We start from the raw sequence: 13017 nt of genomic DNA, 5'->3' as shown, positions 1-13017 counted from the left end.
CAAATGTATTTTTAATCTATTTATTTATTTATTTATTTATTTTAAGAAAGCAAAGCCTAGGACCACGATACTATTGCTATTTTTCATAATAGACTTAAAAAAACATTTTGCATTTTGATTAAAAAAATTATATTGGAGGGTTTACACGTTTTTGTAGGTGGATATTTAAGTTTTGTAATAAGGAACGCTATGTACTTTGCGCATGCGCGGTACAGATTCTTCTTTAAGGTTTTATGGCGGTTGGCAAACCGACTTAAAGATGCCTTACCGCCACCTACTGGCTGGAGTGTGTAACAGGGGATATAAGAGAGAAAAAAAAAAACTTATATTCTCATCTCATCTCATTATCTGTAGCCGCTTTATCCTGTTCTACAGGGTCACAGGCAAGCTGGAGCCTATCCCAGCTGACTACGGGCGAAAGGCGGGGTACACCCTGGACAAGTCGCCAGGTCATCACAGGGCTGACACATAGACACAGACAACCATTCACACTCACATTCACACCTACGGTCAATTTAGAGTCACCGGTTAACCTAACCTGCATGTCTTTGGACTGTGGGGGAAACCGGAGCACCCGGAGGAAACCCACGCGGACACGGGGAGAACATGCAAACTCCACACAGAAAGATGTCTGTGAAGCTCGAACCCGGACCTTCTTGCTGTGAGGCGACAGCACTAACCACTACACCACTGTACCGCCCCCTTTCCACTCCTTCACACTAAATTAATTCTACAGTCAATGGAACCAGCCTTATTCTTTTCTTTCTTTTTTCTTCGCACCAAATCCCACTCTTCGTAGCTCCCACCATACTTCAATTCTCCTCTCTCACTTCCTGAACCGTCACTTCCTTCTCCCATCTCCTGTCCATCCACAGCCCAGCTGTTGCCAACCGCTCAAGGCTCAGGCTCTGGAAACATGCGTCAACGCATTCTTCCTCACCGTCTGCCATCTTCCTGATGCCCAATTACAAACCAGTAAGAGACTGTAATTAAATCATTAAGTCCAAAAGTCTTAGGCACACTGGGTTTTTTTTTTCCCCATACAAACTTTATAGATTTCTATATTATCACGTCAGTACAAAAACATTTTATGGTATTTTTTCCAGCACAAAAGTAAATGTTACAGAAAAAAAAGTTTGTATCTGAGTGACATATTCCATAAGAGTGCACTTTTCAGATTGAAAAAGAAAACATAATGAAGGGTGCTGGATTTGGTGCAAAATTAAAAAGTGAGTGTGACAGTCAAAGTGTCCAGAAGAACTGGGGCTGGTTCTGGAAGATGCTCAGTAAATCCTGTGGATCATTTCCTTATGAAACTGCACTAATTGGACCTGAGACTACTTTTTTTTTTTTTTTTTAAGCAAAGGGCCATCTTACACCAAATATTGACTTTCATTTATTATGACTTACTGCTGTTTATAGTATTTTTTTTTTTTTTAAGTGTTGAAACATTTCATTATTTTTAAAGCCATTTTTGGTCGACAGCTTCTTTTTTTTTTAATGTGTTTGCACAGTACTGTCTGTACAATATCAGGCTTCCTCTAATTTCCTGAGGAAGTCTGGACCAGGAATGTTTTACACACACAATACCAGTCAAAAGTTTGGACACACCTTCTAATTCAAAGTTTATTTTTATCAATTAAAAGTCACTTCATGTCTTAAAGTAATGATGAATGTCGTTCTGTTTACTTAGTTGAGCGATTCTTGACATAATATTGATTACTACAGTTGTGGTGTAGAATAGGGCTGTTTACTGTATTTTTATTATTTACTATTTGATCTCAAACACATTAAGAAGGCAAGAAACTCGTCCACTAATTAACTTTTGATGAGACACATCTGTTAATTGAAAAGCATTGCAGGTGACTACCTCATTAAGCTGGTTAAGATAATGACAATAGTGTACAAAGCGTTATCAAGGTAAACGCTGGATACTTTGAAGAAACTAAAATACGAAACATATTTAACACTTTTTTTTTTTAAATCAGATAATTCCATATATGTGGGTGGCACAGTGGTGTAGTGGTTAGCGCTGTCGCCTCACAGCAAGAAGGTCCGGGTTCGAGCCCCGTGGCCGGCGAGGGCCTTTCTGTGCGGAGTTTGCATGTTCTCCCCGTGTCCGCGTGGGTTTCCTCCGGGTGCTCCGGTTTCCCCCACAGTCCAAAGACATGCAGGTTAGGTTAACTGGTGACTCTAAATTGAGCGTAGGTGTGAATGTGAGTGTGAATGGTTGTCTGTGTCTATGTGTCAGCCCTGTGATGACCTGGCAACTTGTCCAGGGTGTACCCCGCCTTTCGCCTGTAGTCAGCTGGGATAGGCTCCAGCTTGCCTGCGACCCTGTAGAACAGGATAAAGCAGCTACAGATAATGAGATGAGAATGAGATGAATTCCATATATCATTCTGCAATGTAGAAAATAGTCAAAATGCAGAAACACATATGAATGAGTAGGTGCGTCCAATCAAAATTGATAGGTTTTTAAAGTGAAGGTGCTACACATGCACTGCAGAAAGCTCTCATACTGAAAATGAATACAACAATCAGATATTGTCCATTGTACTGCCCTAACTCATAGCAACTTCCACCACCCCCTTTTTTTGGATACATCAGTTTGCACACTTCCTCACTTTTTTTTTCCCTGACGTTGTGTATATTGTCTAATTATGGCATTGTTCTGGTTGCTGTATTGTATGTTTTGATTCATTGTATCCTGTTACACACGACACAAAAATAAAGCCAGTTCCAGCAAAACAGGCCCAAAGCATGATACAACCACCACCATGTTTCACAGATGGGATAAGGTTCTTATGCTGGAATACAGTGTTTTCCTTTCTCCAAACATAACGCTTCTCATTTCATCTCATCTCATTATCTCTAGCCACTTTATCCTGTTCTACAGGGTCGCAGGCAAGCTGGAGCCTATCCCAGCTGACTACGGGCGAAAGGCGGGGTACACCCTGGACAAGTCGCCAGGTCATCACAGGGCTGACACATAGACACAGACAACCATTCACACTCACATTCACACCTACGGTCAATTTAGAGTCACCAGTTAACCTAACCTGCATGTCTTTGGACTGTGGGGGAAACCGGAGCACCCGGAGGAAACCCACACGGACACGGGGAGAACATGCAAACTCCACACCGAAAGGGCCTCGCCGGCCACGGGGCTCGAACCCGGACCTTCTTGCTGTGAGGCGACAGCGCTAACTACTACACCACCGTGCCGCCCCCGCTTCTCATTTAAGCCAAAAATGTCTATTTTGGTCTCATCCGTCCACAAAACATTTTTCCAATAGCCTTCTGGCTTGTCCACGTGATCTTTAGCAAACTGCAGACGAGCAGCAATGTTCTTTTTGGAGAGCAGTGGCTTTCTCCTTGCAACCCTGCCATGCACACCATTGTTGTTCAGTGTTCCGATGGTGGACTCGAACATTAACATATTGGCTAATGTGAGAGAGGTTATAGAACAGCCTTCCAAGTAGAGTTCGGGAATCAGACGCAGTCTCAGCGTCTAAGTCTAGGCTGAAAACATATCTGTTTAGTCAAGCCTTTTGTTAATGGTGTTTATGAGGTAAAGGTGTAGATCTGGAGGGTCCTCAGACAGAGTGTTTGGTAAACTGGGATGTATAGATGCTGTCAGTCCCCCACTTGCTTGCTCACTCGAGTTTGTTGACAGTGTCGTGGCTGCTGCTTTATGTCCCGGGGCCCCCTCATGCCTGTGTTACCTTCTGGCTCTCCCCTTTTAGTTATGTGGTCATAGTTAGTTTTGACGGAGTCCCTGCTTGTACTCAGCGCAAATGTATACTGTTCCTACTTATTCAGGTGACATTGGGCATACCTAACAACCTGTTTCTCCCCCCCCCAAAAAAAAAAAATCTGTCCCTCTGAGTTACATGTCAATCCTGGGATCGAGGTGCTAGCCTCTTCTGCTCCTCGGACTTGCCTGATCCATCCGGATGCTCTGTGTCTGGTTGGAGTCTCATCACATCGCTCCTGTGGAGGACGGCCCCATATGGACAGTTGAAAGTCACACCTGGAGGACGCTCTGGACACTTACAGTAATGCTTTTGTGGCTGAGGACTACAGTTGACTTGCTAACTTTAAGACTGCATTTGTCATGAACAGTTTTGCACTCAAGTTTCCATTAATAAATAGTTATAACATCAACGAAACTGACTTCATGTTAAAACTGTTAATGTTATAGTCATGTTGTCTGCTGTTGTCCAGGTGAGGATGGGTTCCCTTTTGGGTCTGGTTCCTCTCGAGGTTTCTGCCTCGTGTCGTCTGGGGGAGTTTTTCCTTGCCACCGTCGCCATGGGTTTGCTCATTGAGGATAGATTAGGGATAAAATTGGCTCCTGTCTTCGGTCATTCAGATTCTGTAAAGCTGCTTTAGGACAATGTCTATTGTTAAAAGTGCTATACAAAAAAACTTGACTTCAGTTGCTTAGAAGTTACCATGGGGCCCTTTGTGACCTCGCCGACTATTACACGCCTTGCTCCTGGAGTGATCTTTTGTTGATCGACCACTCCTGGGGAGGGTAACAATGGTCGTGAATTTCCTCCCTTTGTACACAATCTGTCTGACTGTGGATTGGTGGAGTCCAAACTCTTTAGAGATGGTTTTGTAACCTTTTCCAGTCTGATGAGCATCAACAATGCTTTTTCTGAGGTCCTCAGAAATCTCCTTTGTTCGTACCATAATACACTTTCACAAACATGTGTTGTGAAGATCAGCCTTTGTTCTTTAAATAAAACAGGGTGCCCACTCACACCTGATTGTCATCCCATTGACTGAAAACACCCGACTCTAATTTCACCTTCAAATTAACTGCTAATCCTAGAGGTTCACATACTTTTGCCACTCACATATGTAATATTGGATCATTTTCCTCAATAAATAAACGACCAAATATAATATTTTTGTCTCATTTGTTTAACTGGGTTCTCTTTATCTACTTTTAGGACTTGTGTGAAAATCTGATGACGTTTTAGGTCATATTTATGCAGAAATATAGAAAATTCTAAAGGGTTCACAAACTTTCAAGCACCACTGTGGACCAGGTGGGCTGCAGCATTCTGGATGAGCTGAATAGGGCTATTTACAGTATTTTTATTATTTACTATTTAAACTCGTCCACTAATTAACGTTTGACGAGGCGTAGCTGTTAATTGAAAAGCATTCCAGGTAACTACCTTGTGAAGCTGGTTAAGATAATGCCAGTAGTGTGCACAGCATCATCAAGGTAAACACTGGATACTTTGAAGAATCTAAAATATGAAACTTTTTTTTTCTTTACCACATAATTAAATAATATTGGCTGGCTTTTTTTCGTGGTATATCAGATATATTCCATTCAGGAAACGAATGGAATATATCCGATATCCCACGAGAAAACCCCAGCCAATATTATTATTATTATACATACACATTCCTTTCAGGTGTTCAACACGGCTTTCTCTTTAAAAATTCTCTCAAAATTTTCCGTATTTAATGAAGCAAACCTGGCAACCATGTTTGTTTACAAATTGTCACAGCCGCTCGCTAGTGTGGAGGTTTAACATCTCTGACATGTGATGTCATGTCTCGACAACCATGCAATATTGCAGCCCATATTCAACACCCATTCTCCATTGGGTAGAGTGACGTAATATACATAGGATAAGCGATATGCTAACAATATTGCATGCTATGAAACCAAATGAATGAAACCTCCTCGAAGGGAATAGAACATGTTTTTATTCCATTGAAAAAGTGTCCTTTATACTCCATTTATTTTTTTCGCGGTCCGGTTTCCATCAAATCCCACGCTCTGATTGGCTGGCGAGTGGGCAAGCAGACTCCGGTTATGGACCTCTGGCGACTCGCTCGTTCACAACAACAAACATAGTAGCAATTTTTGTCAACATTTATTTTCGCGTTTCTCAGGAGAATAGCATTAATTTTACAGCATGGATAGCAATAACGACAGTCTTCACAGCGAAAGCGAGTTTTACTACCCTGAGGAAGACGATATAAAAGAAAACATTTCAGGAGAAAACTAAAAATCTGTAACTGTTGCTAACGCTGAGCAAAAACATGGCTGAATCCTGAATGACTCAATTTTGTATAAATAGGGGACTACACAGGCGGCACAATGTAGTTTTTTTTTTTTTTCCTGCCATGGAAGTGCACTTGTATACCGAGGAGGAAGCCATTTGCATTACAGCTGTGAATGAGGATTCAAAATGGCGGCTCGGCTCAGTTTTCCCTTTCGGGCGCTCTCGCTTTCTGTTAGAATTTGGTAAAGAAAAAAAGATATATACAGTGGTGCTTGAAAGTTTGTGAGCCCTTTAGAATTTTCTATATTTCTACATAAATATGACCTAAAACAACAACAGATTTTCACACAAGTCCTAAAAGTAGATAAAGAGAACCCAGTTAAACAAATGAGACAAAAATATTATACTTGCTCATTTATTTATTGAGGAAAATTATCCAATATCACACATCTGTCAGTGGCAAAAGTATGTGAACCTCTAGGATTAGCAGTTAATTTGAAGGTGAAATTAGACTCAGGTGTTTTCAATCAATGGGATGACAATCAGGTGTGAGTGGGCACCCGATTTTATTTAAAGAACAGGGATCTATCAAAGTCTGATCTTCACAACACATGTTTGTGGAAGTGTATCATGGCACGAACAAAGGAGATTTCTGAGGACCTCAGAAAAAGCGTTGTTGATGCTCATCAGGCTGGAAAAGGTTACAAAACCATCTCTAAAGAGTTTGGACTCCACCAATCCACAGTCAGACAGATTGTGTACAAATGGAGGAAATTCAAGACCATGGTTACCCTCCCCAGGAGAGGTCGGCCAACAAAGATCACTCCAAGAGCAAGGCGTGTAATAGTCGGCGAGGTCACAAAGGACCCCAGGGTAACTTCTAAGCAACTGAAGGCCTCTCTCACATTGGCTAATGTTCATGAGTCCACCATCAGGAGAACACTGAACAACAATGGTTTGCATGGCAGGGTTGCAAGAAGAAAGCCACTGCTCTCCAAAAAGAACATTGCTGCTCATCTGCAGTTTGCTAAAGATCACGTGGACAAGCCAGAAGGCTATTGGAAAAATGTTTTGTGGATGGATGAGACCAAAATAGAACTTTTTGGTTTAAATGAGAAGTTTTATGTTTGGAGAAAGGAAAACACTGCATTCCAGCATAAGAACCTTATCCCATCTGTGAAACGTGGTGGTGGTAGTATCATGGTTTGGGCCTGTTTTGCTGCATCTGGGCCAGGACGGCTTGCCATCATCGATGGAACAATGAATTCTGAATTATACCAGTGAATTCTAAAGGAAAATGTCAGGACATCTGTCCATGAACTGAATCTCAAGAGAAGGTGGGTCATGCAGCAAGACAACGACCCTAAGCACACAAGTCGTTCTACCAAAGAATGGTTAAAGAAGAATAAAGTTAATGTTTTGGAATGGCCAAGTCAAAGTCCTGACCTTAATCCAATCAAAATGTTGTGGAAGGACCTGAAGCGAGCAGTTCATGTGAGGAAACCCACCAACATCCCAGAGCTGAAGCTGTTCTGTACAGAGGAACGGGCTAAAATTCCTCCAAGCCCGTGTGCAGGACTGATCAACAGTTACCGCAAACGTTTAGTTGCAGTTATTGCTGCACAAGGGGGATCACACCAGATACTGAAAGCAAAGGTTCACATACTTTTGCCACTCACAGATATGTAATATTGGATCATTTTCCTCAATAAATAAATGACCATGTATCATATTTTTGTCTCATTTGTTTAACTGGGTTCTCTTTATCTACTTTTAGGACTTGTGTGAAAATCTAATGATGTTTTAGGTCATATTTATGCAGAAATATAGAAAATTCTAAAGGGTTCACAAACTTTCAAGCACCACTGTGTATATATATAAAAATATATAAAAAAAAAAAAAAAATATATATATATATATATATATATATATATATATATATATATATATATATATATATATATATATATATAAAAATTACTTACCAGCTTAAGGTCGGTCTGTATGGTGAAATACCGTGACCAAGGCCCTCTACTTTCAAGACCTCAGTCATGGTATTTCACGATATGGACCTCCCAGCTGGTAAATAACACATACATGGTCCATATGTTATTTCATAGTTTTGATGTCTTGTAGAAAAGAGTCAAAATACAGAAAAACCTATGAATGAGTAGGTGTGTCCAAACTTTTGACTGGTCCTGTATATGACAATTATAAACCTAAAGAACCATTAAACTCAAACAAAAAGGCTCAGGATGAGTCTGACATGAGATAAAGTTGTTGTTCTGGATGTAGAGCCAATCCAGCACGTGGACTCCATCACAATCATTCCTCGACCTTATATACCGTACAGTCAATTACACAATGATGCTCCTTACCTCACCACAAGTTCTCATTTTCCCTCTTTGACCTGAAAAAGTAATTGTAAAAGGACAACGCTGGAACGTTTTGTCCTGTGACATGTGTACGGTGAATCATTTGTACCCAAGTCACCTGAAGTTAATTCCTAATTAGATTTCTCCTTTTGTACACAAAATTGTTGCATCATTAGAAGAATAGACACCGCAATCAATCAATTGCTCTAATCGCACTTCCCAGAACGAACGATCATAAAACCCTCTCAGAGTTAGATAACGTAATTACAGCATTCACGTCCGTGATCACTATACAGACATCCCCTCCTCAAACAGTCATCATTCCATCATTAAAGTCTAAGCCTGCTAGGATTCTGATGTTGCTTTGTTGCTCTTTGTAGGCATGATGAGAGGTGGTGGCTCGATGTTCAGCTCCTCTCGGAGTTCCTCCAGGTTCTGATCCCAGCGGCGCTCGTAGAAAACACTCAACATGCAGCGTGCGCGACTGCCGCTCCGCAAAGCCCACGGCCCCAGAGACGTCGCCAGCATCTGCATACGACTGAAGCAGAGACAAAACAAAAGTGATCAGGATGATCATCAAGGTTGGTGTGAGAATTTATTTATCTACATGTAAGCATGATGACTGCCCTGCGTATCCTGCGCTCGGCCTCACAAATTAATGCTTAGTCAGCAACAAGCTAAACAAACATCATTTGTCTGAAACCAAATATTTATGTCGTACTTGAGTTAGATTTTACATCAAGAAAGGTGTTGTTACAGGAAAATATTCAAAGATGATGTGATGTCATCACCTGAAAGTTAATTAATTCCAAGTAACAGTTTGTCACGATGTTTATTTCTCTTACAACACAGCAAAGTTGCACAACTTTGGACAACGTGTTGTGCACTTGCACAACTTTTCATTGATTTCTGAATGACTCATTGTACACAGTTGTGACACAGTGTACTGGGTTGTTTTACAATCAGGGTACAAAGTTTGTGTCACAGGGGTCCAAAATTCAAATTGATTCAAACTGGTTCTTGTACCAGTTTTTAAGTGAAGGACAAGTTAAAGAACAGATTTCAGGTAATTTTTTGACATATGTGTATGGTAGTTTTGTGTAATCTGCTATAAGATGGGAGAAACAAATGAAGTGATTCTCGGAGAGGACGTTTTTTTTTTTGACAGTTCAGAATCCACGACTTCCATAGCGCTTTTAAATATAAGGCTGTAAGCTTTGTGTTAGTTGTCTCTAATATTTAGGTCCCAATATCTTGACCACGGGGCGGCACGGTGGTGTAGTGGTTAGCGCTGTCGCCTCACAGCAAGAAGGTCCTGGGTTCGAGCCCCGTGGCCGGCGAGGGCCTTTCTGTGTGGAGTTTGCATGTTCTCCCCGTGTCCGCGTGGGTTTCCTCCGGGTGCTCCGGTTTCCCCCACAGTCCAAAGACATGCAGGTTAGGTTAACTGGTGACTCTAAATTGACCGTAGGTGTGAATGTGAGTGTGAATGGTTGTCTGTGTCTATGTGTCAGCCCTGTGATGACCTGGCGACTTGTCCAGGGTGTACCCCGCCTTTCGCCCGTAGTCAGCTGGGATAGGCTCCAGCTTGCCTGCGACCCTGTAGAACAGGATAAAGCGGCTAGAGATAATGAGATGAGATGAGATCTTGACCACATTTTAGGATGAAAATAATCATTTTAGATATGTTATTTTATATTGAAAAATTAGCTGTCTCGGAGAGGACTTTTTTTTGACACAATTACATAGTAATTTGATCAAAATAGTCTGAAAACTTGCTGGCATTCAACATTCAGGGATGAGAATTTTCCGCCGATCGGCGGATTTCCGACTTTTTCAGACCAAAATGATCGTTTTTGAGCATGCGCGCGCAACATTAAAGTCTGCATCACGCATCTTAGAATGTGCGCACGCGAGGGAGACTGTGTGCTTGTTCATGTAGCGCATGCCAGACAAAGAGCATCCTGATTGGGTTACTCAGCAAAATAAGCCAATCAGCTTTCAGTGTGGGCGGGCTTTTATCTCTTTTCTCGAGGACCAGAGTTTTCAGCTGAGTCAGCGCAGCCTACAGGATCGGCATGGCAGAGAGAGCACGCGCGCGCCCCAAAAAACCAAAGCACAAAACCCACTTCAGCTCAGATTACACAAAAGAATCTCCCTGTCTAATAATCATCTCCCTGTCTAATAATCATCTCCCTGTCTAATAATAAAGAAAATAAATAAATAAAATAGCCAAAAATCATTAGCCCCTGGAACCCCTGGTCCCCGCCCCCCTGGGCCATGGGCCCCGCCCTGGTTTTTTCAGACTTTTTAAATATTTTTCATTCTCATCCCTGAACATTAAAACTTAACTATGTTTCCAATGATATGGAACCAAATATTTGTTTTATGGTATAAAGAGGGCGGCACGGTGGTGTAGTGATTAGCGCTGTCGCCTCACAGCAAGAAGGTCCTGGGTTCGAGCCCCGGGGCCGGCGAGGGCCTTTCTGTGCGGAGTTTGCATGTTCTCCCCGTGTCCGCGTGGGTTTCCTCCGGGTGCTCTGGTTTCCCCCACAGTCCAAAGACATGCAGGTTAGGTTAACTGGTGACTCTAAATTGAGCGTAGGTGTGAATGTGGGTGTGAATGGTTGTCTGTGTCTATGTGTCAGCCCTGTGATGACCTGGCGACTTGTCCAGGGTGTACCCCGCCTTTCGCCCGTAGTCAGCTGGGATAGGCTCCAGCTTGCCTGCGACCCTGTAGAACAGGATAAAGCAGCTAGAGATAATGAGATGAGATGGTATAAAGAATGATTTAAAGGACATGGGACATGAAACATAAATGCACGCTATATCAGTTTCTTTCCATTAAAAATATGAAATAATTGCATCAACAAATACAAAATTATCTATTAAATTCAGTAAAATCGTTATATTCGTGATGATTATATGGCATTTCTGCTCGAGCTCCGATATGCATATTTTACAACCGGAAGAGCCACTGTCACGTGATCATATGTCACAAAAACTTTCGGGTACAGCACAAGCGGGTAGATGAATATGGAGAAGTGTGAATCGTGATGATGACGAATGCGACAAAATAGTTTTTGTGTCTTGGATGACAAGAAAATTGTTTCGTTTTTAGAGTGTTTAACGTACATTGAACATCATGGTGTATTGCGACCTCCCAGTCAGTCAGACGCGCTGTTACTCCTGTTAGCAATGTAGCTAGGCTCAGCATAGCCAATGGTATTTTTTGGGGCTGTAGTTAGATGCGACCAAACTCTTCCGCGTTTTTCCTGTTTACATAGGTTTATATGACCAGTGACATGAAACAAAGTTCAGTTACACAAATTGAAACGTGGCGATTTTCTATGCTATGGAAAGTCCGCACTATAATGACAGGCGTACTAACACCTTCTGCGTGCTTCGACAGCGCATTGACACCTTCACTCGGAGTTGTACCATTATTTTTTAGACAGGGCGGATGGACCAGGGCATTCGCCCGCCTGGCCGTGCCCGACGAGGAGCGCTCTCGGCCGGCTTGGGAGACAGACGGCAGCCCCTCCTGGAAGTGTGGTTTTACCATGGGCCTCATGCAGTAAGGATTAGTATTATAATTTTGGGTGTATCAATTATTGATTATCATAATTCTGACTCGTTTCGCCATTTTGAATGTTTTCATCTCGGACTCTGGAAGCATTGTATCTCAATCAATCTCGAAAAATATCAGCAAAAAAAAAAAACTATCTTGCAATGGACTTTAGCTAGATCTATGATGAACTTTCAATGTATGATACAAAAATAATACTTCTTTCAACAGATCATTAGCCTTTGAGCAGAATTGTTTTTAACTTACCAGGAAGTGTTATCGAGCCGACCGCTTTCAGTTTCATGAGGGCTGAATGAACTCTCACTCTCAGAATCATCTGACCCGTCAGAGTAAAGACAAGATCCATGTTCATGTGAATTTCCAGCTATCGGTTCGAATTGATAGGGTCTAACTTCACATCTCTGTGAAACATCGGGAATGTCACTGTCGATGGTGTCCATTTCGGTAACCTGTTTACATTAGATTCCCAAGCGCTGGCTCCTTGGAAAGTTTTTGTGACGTCACGGGTCACGTGACCAACTAGCTAATTAATGAATCATTGTTTTACGCTGATGTATAAAAAAGTTGAATAATGTGGTGATTTTCACATTTTTGACGCCCTGCAGTGATTTAGATGGCATTTCTTATGTCCTTTATACATAATTATACCCAGAAAAAAATCCATGTCCCATATCCTTTAAGTGCTTCCCTTTTGGAGCTACCTCTGGCCAAAAAAGCACTTTCTCTAAATGACAAGTAATTTTGCTAAATATATGACACATATTGCCATACATTCACCAAAAATAACGTTATCACCACATTTTTTTTGCATGGTAAATAGAGCTATCACAGGGCTACAATAAACAACCAAGTTTATTTAGTCAAGCCTTTTGATATTGAAGATAATAAGTGTTAAATGTGATTTTTAGCTTGCGTACCCTGATTGTAAAACAACCCTACTTTCAGTTTACTGCGACATTTATTGCTGTGGAACTTATGAGACAAGTTATTTTCTATTATAAATCATGTTCTT

At 41.5% G+C, this 13017-nt stretch overlaps 2 protein-coding genes across 4 annotated transcripts in view; one reads left to right on the top strand and one right to left on the bottom strand.

Moving 5' to 3' along the window:
• Positions 1 to 8092: 8092 nt before the first annotated feature.
• The window catches only part of coq4 (coenzyme Q4 homolog (S. cerevisiae)), a 36138-nt gene continuing 31213 nt past the window's right edge, over positions 8093 to 13017 (bottom strand). For all 3 annotated transcript variants that reach the window (XM_060912836.1, XM_060912837.1, XM_060912838.1), the window contains exon 7: positions 8093 to 8957. In XM_060912836.1, coding sequence (XP_060768819.1) covers positions 8765 to 8957 — 193 coding nt within the window. In that variant the 3' untranslated portion in view covers positions 8093 to 8764. The remainder of the gene's footprint in view (positions 8958 to 13017) is intronic.
• Positions 8909 to 13017, top strand: part of traf2b (Tnf receptor-associated factor 2b) — an 85960-nt gene continuing 81851 nt past the window's right edge. The window contains exon 1 of the mRNA XM_060912832.1: positions 8909 to 9000. Coding sequence (XP_060768815.1) covers positions 8989 to 9000 — 12 coding nt within the window. The 5' untranslated portion in view covers positions 8909 to 8988. The remainder of the gene's footprint in view (positions 9001 to 13017) is intronic.

The sequence above is a fragment of the Neoarius graeffei genome, chromosome 28 (genome assembly GCF_027579695.1).
Source record: "Neoarius graeffei isolate fNeoGra1 chromosome 28, fNeoGra1.pri, whole genome shotgun sequence".
Taxonomy (NCBI): domain Eukaryota; kingdom Metazoa; phylum Chordata; class Actinopteri; order Siluriformes; family Ariidae; genus Neoarius; species Neoarius graeffei.
Note: the sequence above shows the minus strand (reverse complement) of the source record. Positions and strands in the feature narration are given on the sequence as shown.